This window comes from Ictalurus furcatus, chromosome 15 (genome assembly GCF_023375685.1).
Source record: "Ictalurus furcatus strain D&B chromosome 15, Billie_1.0, whole genome shotgun sequence".
Classification (NCBI taxonomy): Eukaryota; Metazoa; Chordata; class Actinopteri; order Siluriformes; family Ictaluridae; genus Ictalurus; species Ictalurus furcatus.
In genome coordinates this window covers 25,732,636-25,753,810 of record NC_071269.1, presented here as the reverse complement: position 1 = coordinate 25,753,810, position 21,175 = coordinate 25,732,636, and the positions used below count along the sequence as shown (strand labels likewise).

The following is a 21,175-nucleotide window of genomic DNA, read 5'->3' as shown; positions in this document are numbered from 1 at the left end:
TCAGGACACCGATCAGGGCGTCGGCTATTTTAATAGCTGTCTCGATCGCAAAATCCTTCCAGTGCGCTAAAGATGTTCGCTCTGTATAAAATCCCACAATGCACGGCAAAAACCAGAGCGCATCGATGCTCGCCGCGTCCCTTTACTGGAAATGGCGTCATGTGTTCTGTAACCTCTCAGCTCGAAAACTAATTTGGTGGACCAACTCTCAGCCATCTTCGTCTACAAATGTAAGTAGCTTGTTATTGTTATTCTATTCGATTCACATTCTACAGGTGAGAACCCATTAACACAGAATACACAGTGACACCTACTGGTCAGTCTGCGGAATGACTGCAATTGACACTATAAATGGATTTTTTCCCCCCTCGGGATACCGCAACTTTGCTCCTGGACGAAGAAACAACAGGGTGTAAACAGACAAATGAATTAGGAACTAACGTGGAATAGCGAGACACAACTGTATGTCGGGGGGACATGCGATCGACAAAACAGGAGCGGAGACAGGACCGGGAAGTGAAAACAGACACGTCAGAATAAGAGCACGGGCTGCGCACATGAATTACTGTTAGAAACAAATGCTCAAGAAATTGATTTCAGGGAACAAATGCGTTGTTGTTATAGACAGATATGGGACTTGCGAATACGAACCATCGAGACAGACGTCCGATCCGAGAACTAACACATTCATTTAAGATCAAGTTTCCATCCTGATTTATCGTCACACCGCTGCAATCAGTCGTAGAGTTGTCGTAATGTCCTTTCGTTTTTACTGTAGTTGCGATCGGTTTTGGTATATTTTTATTTAAGTAACATTCAGGCTCACAAGAAGTAAACATTTATCATCAACATTAAAATGAACGTTGCACCGGAATATTAAACATTTTATTTGAGGCTTAAAAGAAGATTTCATGACATCCTCCTGGTCACGTTTATAACGCATCCTTCGCCGCTTCGGGAAGCTTGTTGACCAGAAACCGTCTTCGTCGGTGCTGTTTGATGGGGACGGTCAGTTTACATCTCCGGAGTCTTGGAATAATCACAGAACGACAAGCGCAAAGATCCTGTCCAAGCTTCCTCCAGGGTTCTTCTTCACTCGATTTGGAAGGAAATTTGAGGCATACTGCTTCCTGTTTGTGCGGAAACACAAAGGAAGCATTCTAGACGGTTCTAAAGGAAGTCACTCTGCATCTCGTTAGACACCTGACTGACCGCTACCTCGCTGTTCGTGCAGCCGGTCAGGATCCGGACTGTTCTCTGAGGCATGATGTCCAAGCAGTGAGCAGAAGTGTGGTCCAGGCAGTACCTGCAAGGTCGGTGGTTTTTGTGAGGTCCACTGCAGTTTTCCTTGTCCGTGTTTTTCCGCGCCATTTTCGGCCGGCACGGGCACGAGCACGACGTCTGAGCTCGTCTGCGAAGGGACCTGCGGAAGTTGGGTTTGAAGCCCAGGTAGACCAGGGGGTTATAGAGGGTGGAGGATTTGGCAAATACGGCCGCTGTGGCAAATGCTATCGGAGGAACGGCGTCTGGATTCACAAAGACCGCCCACATGGATACGGCAGCGTACGGACTCCACGCCAGCAGGAAGCCTATGCATACAGCCACGAAGAGCTGAGCGGAGAAACAACAACAATCGGATTTCAGATAAAAAAAACATACACGTGAAACGTCTGAAGCGACGAGAGAAGAATTAGTTCATGCTTGATGCGTGTGGTATAACGACATTTACTGACTGAACAAAGTGAACATTAACTACGTCGATTTTAACATCATAATAAATCCTTCATGGAGTCATTAATGGACTTCTTGTCAAACAAATGAACAAAACTCTTCCTCTGAGATTACTGTATCTTCTAATCCCTAATGCAATTCTTCTCGTTTTTGAAATGACATTTTTCTTCATTTCACTGAACACACACACACACACACATATATATATACACACACACACACACACACACACACACACCGTTATTGCCTAGTCATTGTGGAGCTGTCTCAAGTAGCGCCACACAATCTCGAACAACATGCGGCGTTTAAACATCTGAAGATCCTGAGCGTCCCACCTTGATGACGCGGGTCTGGGCGTTGACGATCTTGTTCTGCGGAGACACGTGCTGCTGGATCGCCTGCCGAGACCCGCGCACCGTCACCAGGATGAACGTGTAGGAGAGGAAGATGATGGTGCACGGCACGATGTAGCAGAAGAAGAAGAGGCATATGATGTAGGACATGGCGAGAAGGCTGTCGTGAGGAGCAAACCAGTCGATGCAGCAGGCGGTGCCGTAGGGCTCGTAACTGTACTGACCCCAGCCTGATAGAGGACCTACAGCGAAGATGGCGGAGTAGCACCACACCCCAACCACCAGCAGCAGGGCATGGGACGAGGAGAACTTATTCCCTAATATAGTGAACAGACACAAATTAGTATCTAAAACCCGTTAGCAAGCCGAACCTACTTGCATGACTCCCAATACGTAAGGAATAAAACCCCCGTGTCGTGGGATTCCTCACCAACGATTACAATTTAATACATTTATTAACGAGCGACACGATACTAACGATGAGGAACGTCCATGATAAAACTTACTTCCCGTTCTCACGTACGTTATAGCAGCTATGAACGCTCGTTCCCTCACCAGCCCTGTCTTACAGCTCACGATAATGACAGACACTCTCGTAAACAAAACTGAACCAGCGCCAGACTCGGGCCGATTTAAATTGATCCGTTTTTATTTTTCATTTCCGTCCCAGTCGTCTGATTAATCACGCCGGTTCTCCCACAAGCCATGAATGCTTTTATTCAGATGGTCATGTTTTCTCATTCGGGAACCAGCCACAGCTTCATCCCTTTCTTCTTCTTCGTCTTCTTCTTCGGCGCCGTAGGACATCAGCTAATTAAGTGGAGCTTAGCATTTTATCTTCATCCAGCACGAATTTCATTTCTCTATCACTGCTCAGCTTCAAACAGTTCTGTTGTTGCGTGTGGGGTTTTTTAAATTTTATTTTATGTATGTGTGTATTTATTTATTCATTAAATTGTCTCGTCACGGGGTTTCCAGGTTCAAGATTGAGATCTCGCGAATGAAAAAAAGCCTCCCGCATTATCCGCAGCTTAATTAATTTCAGCTGTGCTCTGCTTACGCGGAAGATTCCCAGGTTTACTCCCTGAATTAAAGAAGAAGAAGAAGAAAAAAACAAAAACGTCATTCGGTGTCTTTAGTCATTTAGGACGCGTCGGTTCCGCTCTACGAAACGTTCACGTCTGAAAACGTGAAGATCTCAGTGGATTTCGCTGGAGTTTTACAACTCAGACGAATTTCACACGCCTGTATATTATTTACACCCTTTTATGTAATTTAATTTTAGAATGGAATCGAATCAGATCAACGTGACTGCTGGGAACTGGGCTTTTCAGTGCACTGGATTTGGAGACTCCTTCCATAAACGTTAAGAGAAAACCTCCGGACTATCACACACGTTTGTCTTTGTTCCATCGGTAACAGTTTGCTACGAGGCTTTATGCGGTATAAAACATATACAGGTCTGCGCAGAAGTCTCAGGCATGCAAAGGAATTCCGTAGAGCAATGATGCATTCCAAAATAACGAAATGAAAGGTTTCTACATCATAAAAAAACAATACTGAAAAGAGCGGTGAACAGTAGGAAATTAAACAAGGTCAGTATTTGGTGTGACGACCCTTTGCTAGTCTCGGCGTGTTGCAGGACCCTCCGCAGTTCATCCGGAGACTTTGACGGTCACGACGGTTATTCACGACGCAATACGCCGCTGTCTTTACTGATATACAAACATTCTTCTGTAATATTTAGAATTTTGTGATGAAAAACTAAAAAAATCTATAGCAAGTTTGTACTAATATAAATGAATAAATAAATAAATAAATAAACACTGTATAATACGCAGTTAATGTTGACGTTTGGATGTAAAGTATAAACGTGAAATATTTCTATATAACTTTCCATCCCTCACTTTCCCCTCCTCCTCCTCCTCCTCCTCCTCCTCCTCCTCTAGATATTCATGGTCATTGTCTATAATTAAAATCACAGTCTCAGGCTCTTAACCCAGCAGGGAGCCGGAGATTTAACACTTATTACTGAACAGACTTCATTACAGCAGCAGCTGGAGGTGATCTGAAGGCGAGTGAGGTAAGAACGAGAGAAACGGTACTGAGGACAGTCCCTGCTGAGACGGACAGAGGGACGATTATCACTTAAAAGACTTTTCTGCTCCGTGGCGCGCTAGTGATACGGACGACACGTAGACCAAGACATGGGTGAGGAAGAGGAAGAGCGCGTGCTGTCTGCAAGAGGAAAAACAAACAAATAAAGAGTCTGGTGAGCGAGCGACTGTTTACAGCTGCTGGAACGTAAGTGAGAACAGGAGCTAACTTGCTCTGTGGACGACTTTAAGTGCAACTATAAAGAGATAAAAAGTAACGACACGTCGTTCTTTGATGCGTTAAAACTTGTAATCGTTAGCAAAGCGCTGTGGTACGTATTAGAGGAATAAAAACACGTTGCTTAACAAGTTTTGGCTTGCAAAACTGTTTCTAAATAAATCTGAAATTCTGTGGAAGTGGCAACCCTGACCTCACGATTTAAATCCTGTAACCTGGGTTAGGGAATGAAATGCGTCATTTCTATTCAGAACCTCGTTTCATATGAAATCCTTCAGAATCAGGAACGATATGTTTCACACAGATTTATAAAGGTGAATATATTACCGTAGTTGGGGCAGCAGACTTTAAACCAGCAGACGGAGGACAGGACGGTCAGATTACTGAGACTGCACAGGCCAAAGAGTACACCACAGAACGCATAACACAGACACACTGATTTAGTGAAGAGCCATCTATACAGAGAGAGAGAGAGAGAATGAGAGAGAGAGAGAGAGAGAGAGAGAGAGGAGAGAGAGAGAGAATGAGAGAGAGAGAGAGAGAGGAGATAGAGAGAGAGAGAGAGAGAGAGAGGAGATAGAGAGAGGAGAGAGAGAGAGAGGAGAGAGAGAGAGAGGAGAGAATGAGAGAGAGAGGAGAGAGAGAGAGGAGAGAGAGAGAGAGAGGAGAGAGAAAGAGAAGAGAGAGAGGAGAGAGAGAGAAAAAGAATGAGAGAGAGAAGAGAGAGAAAGAGAGGAGAGAGAGAGAGAGAGGAGAGAGAAAGAGGAGAGAGAGAGGAGAGAGAGAGAGGAGAGGAGAGAGAGGAGAGGAGAGAGAGAGGGAGAATGAGAGAGAGAGGAGAGAGAGAGAGAGAGGAGAGAGAAAGGAGAGAGAGAGAGAGGAGAGAGAGGAGAGAGAGAGAGGAGAGAGAAAGAGAGGAGAGAGAGAGAAAAAGAATGAGAGAGAGAGGAGAGAGAGAGAGAGAAAGAGGAGAGAGAGAGGAGAGAGAAAGAGAGGAGAGAGAGAGAGGAGAGGAGAGAGAGGAGAGGAGAGAGAGAGGGAGAATGAGAGAGAGAGGAGAGAGTGAGAGAGAGAGAGAGAGGAGAGGAGAGAGAGGAGAGGAGAGAGAGAGGGAGAATGAGAGAGAGAGAAAAAGAATGAGAGAGAGAGGAGATAGAGAGAGAAAGAGGAGAGAGAGAGAGAGAGAGAGAGAGAGAGAGGAGAGAGATAGAGAGAGAGGAGAGAGAGGAGAGAGAGAGAGAGAGGAGATAGAGAGAGAAAGAGGAGAGAGAGGAGAGAGAGAGAAAGAGAGAGGAGAGAGAGAGAGAGGAGAGAGAGGAGAGAGAGAGAGAGAGGAGAGAGAGGAGAGAGAGAGAGGAGAGAGAGAGAGAGGAGAGAGAGGAGAGAGAGGAGAGAGAGAGAGAGAAAGAGGAGAGAGAGAGAGAGAGAGAGGAGAGAGGAGAGAGAGGAGAGAGAGAGAGAGAGAGGAGAGAGAGGAGAGAGAGAGAGAGAGGAGAGAGAGGAGAGAGAGAGAGGAGAGAGAGAGAGAGGAGAGAGAGGAGAGAGAGAGAGAGAAAGAGGAGAGAGAGAGAGAGAGAGAGGAGAGAGAGAGGAGAGAGAGAGAGGAGAGAGAGAGAGAGGAGAGAGAGAGAGGAGAGAGAGAGAGAAAGAGGAGAGAGAGAGAGAGAGAGAGAGAGAGGAGAGAGAGAGAGAGAGGAGAGAGAGAGGAGAGAGAGAGAGGAGAGAGAGAGAGAGAGAGAGAGAGAGAGGAGAGAGAGAGAGAGAGGAGAGAGAGAGAGAGAGAGAGAGAGGAGAGAGAGAGAGAGAATTCACAGCAGTGAAATGTGAAACACAGTACACAGACAGCTTTGCTTGTAATTACTGACGCGGAGGAAAGGTCCCACACTGAAAAGCACTTCACTACATGGCACTTATGGCGCGTTATCTCTTTAATGTAAAAACAATCAGTATGGTTTGCTTTTTTAATAAGAATTAAAGGCTGGCTTTTAATTAGAAAGGATGGAAGTGTCACTGCGATGCAGTCGTGCCACACTAGCCACACTATAGCCACACTAGCCGTGTTTCCATCCAAGCTGTGAGACGAAGCTATGCGGAAAATCGGAATATCGCAGGAAACATTTATTTATTCGGTTAATGTCATTTCCGTCGTAGTTTATAGTTCATAGTTCTTCTTTTCAAATAAAAAATAATAATTATCCGCCTCAGTTGAGCGCATTACGCGTATTCCGGAGACTTTATTCGCACCTGGCGTTGCCATCCAGCGTATTTTTACGCCATATGTAAAAATTCATATGAAAATATAAATATGGAGGGAAACACAGCACAGCTACTGAAACACAATTACTGTCCAATCACGGCCGTGATTAACGCGTTCTCGCAGGTGGTGAAGACGCCTGGACGCAGTGCTGATCCAATTAAAAGACGAGCGCGGCTGACTTGCACGTTGATAATTAAGCTAAGCTGAAATGCCTGGAGGACTCAGCAGAGATCTGTGGCCCTGTGCACGGCGTGAGGTCTGCAGGGGCGATACGGAGTCGGGGACGCAGTAAATAAAAGCCTATTTTTACTTTGTTCTAATTCCAGGTCCAGTAATATACGTATAGAAACGTGTGGGAAAGTAAAGCAGTGTTTAGATGAGGGCTACTGGAGCAAACCAACAGCAGCGCTCCTTCTGTTTCTATCTGCGTCAGGTAAGCGGAGGAAGACGCGAGTGCAGGATGGCGGCTTTTTCATCATTCTGATCATCAAAGCAAAGACGAGATTCAGAAACAAGGTCGAGGTGCAGGCAGAGTTCAGCATGTCGACGAAACCGGAAACGTGATCAAAACCAGGATAGCAATCGATATACCCGCGTCAAAAAAAAATCACAGCAGAGAGAGGAGTATTTTTTTCCATGGCAAATTAGAATGGATAATATAGTGTATAAGGCGTTCCTACAAGTGATTAATTAAGGTTAATTAACACCTTAGAGTGCTTATATACTGTGAGCATGGCTGTGATTGTAATTAGTCCAGGTGTGTGCGATCAGTAACCGAGTGAAAGTGACCGTGAGAGTGTCTGTAATGGCGGTCTGTTGTAGTTCTTGGCGGCCATGTTTGTAGGCCGCGCCGTATTCCGGGAGCCGTAGTTCAACGCCAAATCCAGCGTAGACGTGACAATCGGCATCAGCATTTGTTTAGAACACATTATCTGTTCGTTCTGCGTAATGTATTCATCTATATATTCTTCTTGACTGGAAGAACTGCTGGAAGTGAACTGATCCAGCACTCCGTGATCATTTTGAATGGGACTCATGAATGCAGAAACTCAGCAGATTCACTGCTGTCTCGCTCAGGTGAAAAACCTGACAGGGGAAGGGATGAGAAGTTTCACCTGTGAGAGAACGCGGAGGAAATGGCGAAGGGGAAGAGAGAGACGGTCATGCCCAGGTCACTGACGGAGAGATTGACGATGAAAAACTCGGCCGGTTTGAGAGACGACTTCTTCTGATACGCCACCAAAAGCAAGACGGTGTTCCCCATCAGAGAGAACACACCTGAGGCAGGAAAAGAAGGGAAGATGGAACGACACTCATTTTTAAAATCCCGAAAGTATGTGTGTGTGTGTGTGTGTGTGTGTGTGTGTGTGTGTGTGTGCGTGTGTGTGTGTGTTTTTACCGAAGATGGTGTAGATAATCCCCAAAAGAAAGTCATGATCTTTAGATATCTTGGAAATGAGGGAAGTTTCAGAGGCATTTCCCATCTGCAGAGAGAGAGAGAGAGAGAGAGAGAGGGAGAGAGCGTTCTGTCAAGTATCTCATATTGTATTGTGTATATTTATTGTAATTTTGAGAAGAAGCTACATTTCAGTGCTCGTTTGTCGTCTATAGCTGCTTTCCCCTGTGGTTTAATTAGCATTATTGTGCGCTCCTGAAAGTGCAACGGCATAAAACCAGCGATCCTGGAGAAAAGAAATCCACGCTGCGCTGGAATTAAACCCGGAATCAGCGTAATCTTCTCCCGCAGTGATGATTTAAAGGTCTTTATTTAGCTAAAGATAAAAGAAGGCTCCATCTTTAAACACTTCCCGTGCGATTACGCCTCCTCCGGCGGTTATCCTCGGACCCCGAGCTTCCCCACAATGCCACCGGCGGCGAGTGTGATTGCTCAGTAATCTGATACGCTTGGGTTCAAATGAGTGAATCGTATCTTTAATTAAATCAGTGTTGTATGTAGCACTGTAGCATTCATAAAACCACACCATAAAAAGCATTATCCGTAGAATAAACAGTTGGGTTTAGGTTAATAATCTGCACGATTAAACAACAACAACCTTTTGTTATTTATATTTTGTTATTTTTCCTCCCTAAACGATTCAGGGAATATCTCCTGACACCAAGGAGGTGAATAAAAACACACAAGGCAACGGAAATCCTCTCCAGAAATGCTTTGTAAGAGAAAATGCGAACGTTTTAACGACGATAACGTTTAGGCAGTAGTGCAGAAAGGCGATAACCTAAAAACCTGACGGCAAACTGTGAAGCACGGTGCTGGTAGTATCGCAGTTTAATCCTTGGATTGGGGAACATTTCAGTATATTAGCACACGAAATCTGTCTGCGTAGTTAGCGCGATATTTTTTTACTAATAGTAAAATTAATGAATAAAGCAAAAGAGGATATTTGTGCGTTTCTCTCACGAGCCCCGAGTTACAGGAAATGCTATTGTGGAGGTTATTACTGCTAAAGGAGGTTCTACCAGTTATTAAAGGAAAACTCCACCCTGAACGTCTTGCATATCAATCTTATTCATTATGATTATAAAATGCAAATAAACAAGAATAAAGTTAGACGTGAAATGGAACAAAATATATATACTTTTTTTTTTTTAACGTTATATTAAGATGAAATCTTTATTTGACATTTTTGGTGTGTACAGTACGTAGTTTCCCCGACTGCATTGTAGAAAAACATTCTAATGAACAGCGTGGTCTGATGCAACATCATTTCTCTGCTTCTAAAGTCAGGAGACGGAGGAATGGAGAGAGAAAATGAAAGAGGACATTTTTATTATTTCACCACTACTAACACACCGCAGGCTGTAAAATTACATCAAACACTCGTAGAATCAAAGTAAATCCTCAGAAACAGATCAGTAGAAATGTGTAGCAGAACTTCAACGGCTGACGTAGATGCTGCACGTCACATGGGCGAACTTTTTCAATATTTCATGAATATGGCTATACTCTCTTTTTATGAGTAAGAATGAATGTATAATAATTACATTAGAGTTAGAGTTAAAGTGTAGAAATTAGGGCTAGAATATCAGGGTTAATAGTTAAAAAAAAAAAAGAAGTTCTAAATTAGGGTTAGAAGTCAAAGTTAGGGTTAGTGGTTAAAGTTTTAGAAATTAGGGTTAGAAGTTACGGTTAGAAGTTAGTAATTAAGGTTAGTAGTTAAAGTGCGGGTTTCTAGCTAATTTTAAGTTATAAATTATGATTAGAAGTTAAAGTTAGGGTTAGTAGTTAAAGTTTTAGAAATTAGGGTTAGAAGTTAAAGTTAGGGTTAGTAGTTAAAGTTTTAGAAATTAGGGTTAGAAGTTACGGTTAGAAGTTAGTAATTAAGGTTAGTAGTTAAAGTGCGGGTTTCTAGCTAATTTTAAGTTATAAATTATGATTAGAAGTTAAAGTTAGGGTTAGTAGTTAAAGTTTTAGAAATTAGGGTTAGAAGTTTAAGTTAGGGTTAGTAGTTAAAGTTTTAGAAATTTAGGGTTAGTAGTTAAAGTTAGGGTTAGTAGTTAAAGTTTTAGAAATTAGGGTTAGAAGTTAAAGTTAGGGTTAGTAGTTAAAGTTTTAGAAATTAGGGTTAGTAGTTAAAGTTAGGGTTAGTAGTTAAAGTTTTAGAAATTAGGGTTAGAAGTTAAAGTTAGGGTTAGTAGTTAAAGTTTTAGAAATTATGGTTAGAAGTTTAAGTTAGGGTTAGTAGTTAAAGTTTTAGAAATTTAGGGTTAGTAGTTAAAGTTAGGGTTAGTAGTTAAAGTTTTAGAAATTAGGGTTAGAAGTTAAAGTTAGGGTTAGTAGTTAAAGTTTTAGAAATTTAGGGTTAGTAGTTAAAGTTAGGGTTAGTGGTTAAAGTTTTAGAAATTAGGGTTAGAAGTTACGGTTAGAAGTTAGTAATTAAGGTTAGTAGTTAAAGTGCGGGTTTCTAGCTAATTTTAAGTTATAAATTATGATTAGAAGTTAAAGTTAGGGTTAGTAGTTAAAGTTTTAGAAATTAGGGTTAGAAGTTAAAGTTAGGGTTAGTAGTTAAAGTTTTAGAAATTAGGGTTAGTAGTTAAAGTTAGGGTTAGTAGTTAAAGTTTTAGAAATTTAGGGTTAGTAGTTAAAGTTAGGGTTAGTAGTTAAAGTTTTAGAAATTAGGGTTAGAAGTTAAAGTTAGGGTTAGTAGTTAAAGTTTTAGAAATTAGGGTTAGAAGTTAAAGTTAGGGTTAGTAGTTAAAGTTTTAGAAATTAGGGTTAGAAGTTAAAGTTAGGGTTAGTAGTTAAAGTTTTAGAAATTAGGGTTAGAAGTTAAAGTTAGGGTTAGTAGTTAAAGTTTTAGAAATTAGGGTTAGAAGTTTAAGTTAGGGTTAGTAGTTAAAGTTTTAGAAATTATGGTTAGAAGTTTAAGTTAGGGTTAGTAGTTAAAGTTTTAGAAATTTAGGGTTTGTAGTTAAAGTTAGGGTTAGTAGTTAAAGTTTTAGAAATTTAGGGTTAGTAGTTAAAGTTAGGGTTAGTAGTTAAAGTTTTAGAAATTAGGGTTAGAAGTTACGGTTAGAAGTTAGTAATTAAGGTTAGTAGTTAAAGTGCGGGTTTCTAGCTAATTTTAAGTTATAAATTATGATTAGAAGTTAAAGTTAGGGTTAGTAGTTAAAGTTTTAGAAATTAGGGTTAGAAGTTAAAGTTAGGGTTAGTAGTTAAAGTTTTAGAAATTAGGGTTAGAAGTTACGGTTAGAAGTTAGTAATTAAGGTTAGTAGTTAAAGTGCGGGTTTCTAGCTAATTTTAAGTTATAAATTATGATTAGAAGTTAAAGTTAGGGTTAGTAGTTAAAGTTTTAGAAATTAGGGTTAGAAGTTTAAGTTAGGGTTAGTAGTTAAAGTTTTAGAAATTTAGGGTTAGTAGTTAAAGTTAGGGTTAGTAGTTAAAGTTTTAGAAATTAGGGTTAGAAGTTAAAGTTAGGGTTAGTAGTTAAAGTTTTAGAAATTAGGGTTAGTAGTTAAAGTTAGGGTTAGTAGTTAAAGTTTTAGAAATTAGGGTTAGAAGTTAAAGTTAGGGTTAGTAGTTAAAGTTTTAGAAATTAGGGTTAGAAGTTTAAGTTAGGGTTAGTAGTTAAAGTTTTAGAAATTTAGGGTTAGTAGTTAAAGTTAGGGTTAGTAGTTAAAGTTTTAGAAATTAGGGTTAGAAGTTAAAGTTAGGGTTAGTAGTTAAAGTTTTAGAAATTTAGGGTTAGTAGTTAAAGTTTTAGAAATTAGGGTTAGAAGTTACGGTTAGAAGTTAGTAATTAAGGTTAGTAGTTAAAGTGCGGGTTTCTAGCTAATTTTAAGTTATAAATTATGATTAGAAGTTAAAGTTAGGGTTAGTAGTTAAAGTTTTAGAAATTAGGGTTAGAAGTTTAAGTTAGGGTTAGTAGTTAAAGTTTTAGAAATTTAGGGTTAGTAGTTAAAGTTAGGGTTAGTAGTTAAAGTTTTAGAAATTAGGGTTAGAAGTTAAAGTTAGGGTTAGTAGTTAAAGTTTTAGAAATTAGAGTTAGAAGTTAAAGTTAGGGTTAGTAGTTAAAGTTTTAGAAATTAGGGTTAGTAGTTAAAGTTAGGGTTAGTAGTTAAAGTTTTAGAAATTAGGGTTAGAAGTTAAAGTTAGGGTTAGTAGTTAAAGTTTTAGAAATTAGGGTTAGAAGTTTAAGTTAGGGTTAGTAGTTAAAGTTTTAGAAATTATGGTTAGAAGTTTAAGTTAGGGTTAGTAGTTAAAGTTTTAGAAATTTAGGGTTAGTAGTTAAAGTTAGGGTTAGTAGTTAAAGTTTTAGAAATTAGGGTTAGAAGTTAAAGTTAGGGTTAGTAGTTAAAGTTTTAGAAATTTAGGGTTAGTAGTTAAAGTTTTAGAAATTAGGGTTAGAAGTTACGGTTAGAAGTTAGTAATTAAGGTTAGTAGTTAAAGTGCGGGTTTCTAGCTAATTTTAAGTTATAAATTATGGTTAGAAGTTAAATTTGGGGTTAGAAGTTAGAAATTATAGTTAGAAGTTAAAGTTGGGGTTAGAAGTTAGAAATTAGGGTTAAAAGTTAGAAATCAGTGACCTGTATTTTTTTTCTAAACAAACAACCCACATCACAGCACATGACTTTTCAAAACCTCAGAGAGTAGCTGAACTTTATAACCTGACCATGACCCATTCACATGACCTCAGTCTCATGTTAGTCGTGTAGCATCACTGTGAGCATAAAGGGAGCACTCATCAGTGGCCCGAGGAACGGAGAATTTACTAGAGATATCCTAGAGATAGAGACGTTTTTGTTTCGAGTTAATTCATACACCGTGCATAACATCATGCGTATTTCTGATTCTTTTATCCCCATATCATCAGCGAGTTCTATACAATTTCTCTGAAACCAAAAATAGTCCCAACATTCCAACCTGGAAATTTTGCTGAAACCTGGCAACCCTGGTTAATGATGTTACCTTGAACACGGCTGAACAAACGCACATCCAGAACCGCTCAAAACAAGCTGCCAGACGGTACGCTGGGTGACTGCATGCTGTCGACTGTCAACCGCCCAAACTCGAAATCACTAGATAGTAGCGTTTAGCATCAATCTACGGTCAAGAGCTGCTACTGATACGTCCGTCCCTACACGTGCTTTCAGCACAACTGGTTAATAAATGAAAAAAAAACAAACCCTAATCAGTCAAGAGAGCTTCATCCGAGCTGAATTTTTAAAGACTGAGTGTGTGTGAGAGTGTGTGTGTGACTGATAGATGATTCAACCTGCGCACAAGGAGACAAAGACGCCATTAATGCTGACATTTTGAAACATAGTGGGAGCAGATGAGGGTCATGGCCATACTGGCACTGAGTGTTCCTGACACAGCGACAACTGAAATCAAATTAGCGCTTCAAGAACAAACAGAAGGCAAACGATGAGTTCACAATAGGAGGACGCATAGAGGGGCGGAGCTGTGGGAATCTTCAGTTTACTTAAATAGTGAGTGATTTATTCAATATAATCTGTCATGGCTCAATGTATTACCTCGTGGCCTTAATATATTATCTCATGGCCTCAGTTTATTATCTTGTGACCTCAATGTATTATCTTGTAGCTTCAATATATTATCTCATGGCTCAAATGTATAATCTCGTGGCCTAACTGTATTACTTTGTAGCTTCAATATATTATCTCATAGTGGCTTCAATATATTATCTTGCAGCTCAAACGTATTACCCTGTAGCTTCAATATATTACATTGTAGCTTCAATATATTATCTCATAGCCTCAATGTATTACTTTGTAGCGTCGATATATTATCTCATAGCCTCAGTATATTACATTGTAGCGTCAATATATTATCTCGTGATGGCTTCAATATATTATCTCATAGCCTCAGTATATTACACTGTAGCGTCAATATATTATCTCATGGTGGCTTCATTATATTATCTTGTGGCTCAAACGTATTACCCTGTAGCTTAAAAATATTATCTCATGGTGGCTTCAATTTATTATCTCATAGCCTCAGTATATTACATTGTAGCTTCAATATATTATCTCATGGTGGCTTCAATATATTATCTCGTGGCCTCAAGGTATTACATTGTAGCTTCAATATATTATCTCATAGCCTCAGTATATTACATTGTAGCTTCAATATATTATCTCATAGTGGCTTCAATATATTATCTCGTGGCCTCAATGTATTACATTGTAGCTTCAATATATTATCTCATGGTGGCTTCAATATATTATCTCATAGTCTCAATGTATTACATTGTAGCGTCGATATATTATCTCATAGCATCAATATATTACATTGTAGCTTCAATATATTATCTCATGGTGGCTTCAATATATTATCTCATAGTCTCAATGTATTACATTGTAGCGTCGATATATTATCTCATAGCCTCAATATATTACATTGTAGCTTCAATATATTATCTCATAGTGGCTTCAATATATTATCTCATAGGCTCAGTATATTACATTGTAGCTTCAATATATTATCTCATAGTGGCTTCAATATATTATCTCATAGCCTCAATGTATTACTTTGTAGTGTCAATATATTATCTCATAGTGGCTTCAATATATTATCTCATAGCCTCAGTATATTACATTGTATCTTAAATATATTATCTCATAGTGGCTTCAATATATTATCTCATAGCCTCAGTATATTACATTGTAGCGTCAATATATTATCTCATAGTGGCTTCAATATATTATCTTGTGGCTTAAATGTATTAACCTGTAGCTTAAACATATTTTCTCACAGCCTCAATATATTATTTTGATGGGAAGGAGATGGAGGTGGAAATAGAGGCTTTGAAGCAAAACACACATACATGCTTTAATGACCTTGGGGAGGGTTGGGAGGATTTCAGTGTCAGTCAGATGTAAGAGCATGTCAGTGTTCAACACCCTCATGAATAATTCACGAGTATGTTGGTGACATTTGCTCGTTCATCAGAGAGTGACAAACAGGAAGAGTAGCATGTTAGTCAGGTTTGATCTGTTATATTAAACACCTGCTTCACCAGTGAAAGGACACTTCATTTATCTCTGACAACGTGTAAATACGCAGATCTGATTACTGCCACCTGTTTTCACTCATCACAATCAACTTCATTTCCAAACAAATACTTTCAAATGACCAACGCACATGTGAATTAACTGAGAGGATGTTTCACACTGAGAGGCTGATTTATTACGATTTATTATCGTGTGTGTGTGTGTGTGTGTGTGTGTGTGTAAAGATGTGTCAACAGGCTCTACAGAGGAACGTGATCTTTGACATAAGCAAAATGACACGTGAATTCATTTCACATGTTGACCCTAATGAATTTGAAATTTGGAGCAATTCTAGAAAGAAAAGCGCTAAAACCATACACTGGAATTACAAATAGACGTGTTCAGCATTCATAATGTAATTTAGAAAGCTTTACGTTTCAGTTTGACTCTTCCGGGAGTCTCTAAGGGCCGTGAGTCCGAAGGTCAAGTCAACACGTATACAAAGGGAAAGTTCCTGGTATTCGGAGTCGGGTTAAGTGGATTAAGTGGATTTTCTGAGCTCCACGTCCAGATTATTAACATCACCTGCACGCATTCGTGACTCTGAGGTTTCCAGAATTTTCTGGGTTTTCCAACAGCATCTACTCCACCACCTTCAAACACAACGACTCACTTTTAAACCCGGAAAACTTCAGCGACAGGAAACGCGTACGGAAGACGGAAGGAAATAGCATTGTTGTCCTTTGATGTCGAATGCGATACGATGAAACGTGAAAGCAGGAGACGACTTCAAACTGAAAAATATGAAGATATACGAACGAGGAGACGGCGAGTATCGGAATGAATCTACTAGGAGACTAGAACATGAGTAATTTTACCGAAATATTCCTGCAGGAACAGTCCCAACTAGACAACATTTGGTTGAGATTAGCAATATCGTTAAATCATAACGCGTGTATCGGGGGGACGTAGCCGATTTTATCGCGCTTTTAATTCGCCGTTCTGAATTGTGAAATGAATATAATGCGCTCTCATATAAACAACCCATCCAGATGGTTTGAAGGATAATCTGACCAAGCACTCATGTGCTACACTTACAGACAAACCTTCAGTTAAATCGCTTCTTCTCCACCGCAACCCTACTTCACTCACGCTAGCTAACCTAGCTATGCACTTATTATTATTATTATTATTATTATTATTATGATTATTATTAAAATTAAAATCAACTCACGAATATTATAAAGAAGAAGTCTAGCAGGCTGAGTGCACGCTTCATGGCGGATTTTTCAACCAGGAATCATCAACGACCCTCCTTCAATTCTGTGTTTTTATTTTTCAGGGCCTAAATAAACGTTATTTGTTTGTTTGTTTATAGAAGTTGGTGAGGACCCGCACGATTTCTACTTGATAAATAAAAACATGCAGTTTGAAGGAGGGTGTATTTTCTTTCGACCATGGCTGTACGTTTGTGACAAGAATCGAATGGGTTTTTAAGGGATGTGAGAAATGATGACGGATAAAACAGGACGAAAAGGAAAGCAGCGAGCTCCGCTATGTCTTTTTTTTTCTTTTCCTCAGCACGATTTTGAAAACCGCGTGAAAACCACCGGACTTTAGCTGCTGACTGATAAACAAGAGGATTCAGTGTTTCAGCCCGTTCGCTAATGTCACTCGTATCAAGGCTTTGCTCAGGCTTTCTTACACACACACACACACACACACACACACTTAAATACTTGGCTTTTGGATAATTTAGCCAATTGTACCACAGATTTCGATCCGGTCGTTTTCTTCCCAGCCGAAAGAAGACTTTCCTGTAATTTATGGTCTACACAAAGACATTCATAAAGAAGCAGGGAAATAAAAACACCAGTGATTTATAGCTTTCAGTCACAAGATGAAGGCCAGAGGACAGAAGTAACGATAAACATCTTGTTTTAGCTGATTTCTTTTTATTATTTTATTTGACTTTCAAGTGGAAAAGTTTAGTGCTTTTATTTGCTATCTAAACTAGCATTAATATACAGGATTACGTAGCTAATAAAATACTCAAAATCACTGACAGAGTGGTGTGATGAATGAATAATGTTACCACACTGAAGTTTGATTATTTTCCTCTGACAGCACGTCCCCGAGTGTTTTATTCCTCTTACACCACAGCGGTTACAACATTCCACATTTATTAAAGCGGTGGTTTTCAATTTGGGGGCCGCGGCCCCCTTGGTGGCCACCAGGGGGCGCCCGGGGGGCCTCAACAATTTGGTGTGAAAAGTAAATAAATACATGATATATATATATATATTTATATACTTCCTAATGTAATGTAAAGATGTAAGATGTAATTATTAATAAAAAAAGGGGGATATATATTCAGAAGTGTGTATTTTTAATGTGTTTTAAAGACGTCTTGCAAAAGGGGGGCCTCGGTCAAATGTTAATGCCATTTGGGGGCCTTGCCCTGGAAAAGTTTGGGAACCCCTGGATTAAAGAACACTTGGACTATGTTCTCTCTCTTGAAGTTAATAAGACGGAAAAAAAAAAACAAAAAAACTTGTCATGTTACCCAGAAACCGCAAAAACAGAGTAAACTCGTCTGTCTTGAAGATGTGGGAAAACTTAGTTAAAGTTACAGCTTCACCTCTGACCATTACACGGTGCTGGCGCTGGAGACTCCTTCCGTAAACTCTACATAAAAGCATTTCTCCTCACAGAAAACCTCACTGTATTAATGATTTTTTAAAAAAAATCCGTTTATCATCAGTAGAGCGTCGGCCGTAGACGTCCCTGCGAAAGAGCCGTTACTATAGAAACGAAAACGCATCAGAGCGAGCACGTTTATGTAAAGCGGCGCTGCTATCAGAGCTGCTGTTCTAGAGAATTAATCACCACCTGATGACCAATCAGAATCCAGAATTGTACAATTATGAGATGTAACTAGCATTAATAAAACACGAACGTCAGGGTTTATATAAACATACAAAGCAAAAACAAACATGTTGTAGCATATGCAGAAAGGTATATTTCAGTGTCAGAAAAAAACGTTATAAGCGTTACATCTCATACAGACACGTTAGCATTTAGCAGTAGTGTTAGCAGTAAGGCGAGTGGCTTTTATATTCTCTCCAACACTGTAAAACACGATAGCCCCATTTAAGTTATGTGAATTTTCTTCATCTCTTAACTCCAGCTGTCATGACAAGATTTGGATTTCCAACTCAAGTTGATCATTTTTCAAAAATGAAAGCATTGTCTTGACTAGTAAAACTTTTTTTGAGTTGAAACAGAGGTCATCTTCCAGCTGAGCTTACTCAGGTTTTTACGGCAGCAGGTGAACTTTTGTTTCTAAGTTTAACCGCTTAACTGTCAGTCTCTGCTACGGGAGTGGATCTTAAAGTATGACAGCCATTTTAATGTAATACGATGGCATTTCCTGTTAAGGAACAAATATGACAGAGAGTAGGAGAGAGAGAGAGAGAGAGAGAGAGAGAGAGAGAGAGAATGCAATGTTTGTTTCATGTCAGTAATGTTAGAAATGATGTAGAAACCCCGTCGTTAGCACAGATCGCAGAGAAACGTGTTTGTATGACGTGTGTAGAAGGAGTCTTCGGTGTCCGAGGTGAAGCTGTGACTTCAGCTGTAAGTTCAGGACGGAGAACCTGTTTATATGACTGTTTACAGCTGCTATTTTATAAGCGAGAACTTGTTTTGGTAACTATAAATGGATACAAAGTACAAGATGAATAAAAATAATAATCACCATTGTCCATCGCCATGGTAACAGTACCTCCGCTTCATTACACCACCGTGTAGGTGATTGTTTTACCATAACAGCGCCACACGGAGTGTTTTATTCCTTTGTTTATGAATGTTCGGAGTCTCTTTTACCAGTCTATTTCGCTCCTGTCCTCGCACTGATATCGTCCTGTGGATTGCTGCGAGCTCGGAAAAGTTCCTCTTACACATTTTTATTCTTTTTATTCACCCATAATAGTTTGAATAAAGTTATTTTTCTATACAAAGCATGTAATAGTGCCGGGTGTAGCGACAACACTGTACAAATTAGATCAGCAAGAGTAAATCTTACAGATTTCAGCACAATACCTTTCTATATACTGTATACAAGATTATCACGAATTCCACACACGATAAACGCAAATGAGAACCCGCTGTGAAGAGGGTTCTCTTTCGAGTCCGGCTCCTCTCGAGGTTCCTTCTTCCTCATGTCGTCTCAGGGAGGGTTTTTTTCCCTCACCGCTGTCGCCTCTGGCTCGTCCATCAGGAGTCTAAATCTAAATCCAGATTCCTATCAAGCTGCTTTGTGACGACTGTTCAAAGCGCTGTCTAGATAAAAAGAAAAAGTGACTTTCCTTAACCTAAAATAAATCCATCATCCGGTCGATCGTCCTGTGGTGTCGTTACAGTCTATTAGGCAGTTTATTTAAAAAAACAACAACAAACAAACAAACCCCCCACCACCCCCACATACTTTTAATTCAATATTGTCCATACAGGGGAGCATGTTTAAGTTTGGGGTTGGGATTGGTCTGGTTTGGTCTAAGTTCTAAAAGTTTATCACACGTACGTGTCCATTTAAAGCCCATTCATGTGATGAAGCTCACCTCGGATACTAACTGTAATGGGAATAACTGTAACATGAGGCTTTAGATCATCGGTGACCAACGCTCCTCCCTGAGACCTCCAACCAAAATCGATCACACCTGTTCTAGTCGATCAAGGTCTTCTTAAAGCAATGATTAGACGGTCAGGTTGAAAAGATCTCCAGGAACAGGGTTGGTGACTACCGCTAGAGATCCTACGACGTGTTGAACACGTCTTCACGTGAAAATTTTTACGCTAATCCAGAAGAGACGGAAAAATAAAACACTACTGCATTTACGGATCGGACCCCAAGTTGCTCATCTAGAACACAGAACCAAACAAAAGACAAACCAAGCCAGAAGCACTGTTAATTCTCAGCGGGAACTAGCCGAAGCTGTAAAGGATCCGTTAGGAATCTGCTGCCATTTTGTTCTTCAGCACCTTTCATCTGTAATCACAAAATAAATAAAAATCCCAGACGACTCCGGCGCACTCGTAATCCCAGCACGCCGGGTCTGACGGAGAACCAGCGCTTCTTACCTTACAGCGAGAAGACGGCAGGTGTTACACAGGCGAGCCGAAGGAGAGAAGAGTCCCAGATCATTTCAGAGGAACGAGGGAGAGCAGGAGACGAGTGAATCTGGTGATGAAAGGAGACGTGTGATGTAAAGAGCAGTGCTGACCGAGATGTCTGTCTCTCAGAGACTCCGTCCTCAACCTCCAGCGGCTCAGCAATCGTCTGTCTCCTCCCTCCTCCCCCCCTCCCCCCCTCTCTTTCTCCTTTACTCTTATTCATTCTCTCATTTGATTAAAAGAGCAAAAAGCCAATGAGTGTTTGCTCCAGATACAGAGTGAGAGACAAAAAGGACAATTAATATTATTTTTCAGGGATAGATAGATAGATAGATAGATAGATAGATAGATAGATAAAGAGAAACTTATGGATGAATAAAGGATTGGATGAACAGATAAATGGATGGATGACTAGTGGGATAAATAATAATGGGTGGAGGATTATAAAGACAGAAGGCTGGATGAATGGATGGATAGACAGATAGATAGATAGATAGAAAGATAGATTAGAAGGACCGATAGATGCATGGATGAATAGATGGATAAAAATGATGGTTGAATAGATAGATGGAAAGATAAATGGACAGATAGATGGGTGAATCAACTGAATGCTGGATGGATCGATAGATGGATAGATAGAAAAAGAGAAAGGATGGATGGATGAATAGATGCGTAAATGTACGAAGGCATGGCTAGGTCGTAGATGGATGGAGTAATAGAGGGATAAAAAGTGATAAATGGATGACTCCGTAGATGGATAGACTGATGGATAGATGGGTTTATTAATAGATGGTTGGAGGAACAGAAAGATGCATGGATGAATAGAGGTATAAATAGTGATGGTTGGAT

At 39.9% G+C, this 21,175-nt stretch overlaps 1 protein-coding gene across 1 annotated transcript; it reads right to left on the bottom strand.

Moving 5' to 3' along the window:
* Positions 1-612: 612 nt before the first annotated feature.
* Positions 613-20,562, bottom strand: opn7b (opsin 7, group member b). The gene is made up of 6 exons (XM_053644127.1): positions 20,294-20,562; positions 8,075-8,159; positions 7,791-7,953; positions 4,746-4,873; positions 2,067-2,401; positions 613-1,611 (listed from the first exon to the last, which is right to left on the bottom strand). Exons 2-6 carry the CDS (start codon positions 8,157-8,159, stop codon positions 1,171-1,173), a joined length of 1,152 nt encoding a protein of 383 aa, XP_053500102.1. The 5' UTR covers positions 20,294-20,562; the 3' UTR covers positions 613-1,170.
* Between the last annotated feature and the right edge of the window lie 613 nt (positions 20,563-21,175).

Coding starts and splice junctions, on each gene's coding strand:
- opn7b (XM_053644127.1), bottom strand. CDS start 8,159: ATGGGAAATGCCTCTGAAACTTCCCTCATTTCCAAGATATCTAAAGAT. Junction 7,954..8,074: donor GATTATCTACACCATCTTCG/GTAAAAACACAC, acceptor TTCCTGCCTCAG/GTGTGTTCTCTCTGATGGGG. Junction 2,402..4,745: donor AGTCTGCTGCCCCAACTACG/GTAATATATTCA, acceptor TCACTATATTAG/GGAATAAGTTCTCCTCGTCC.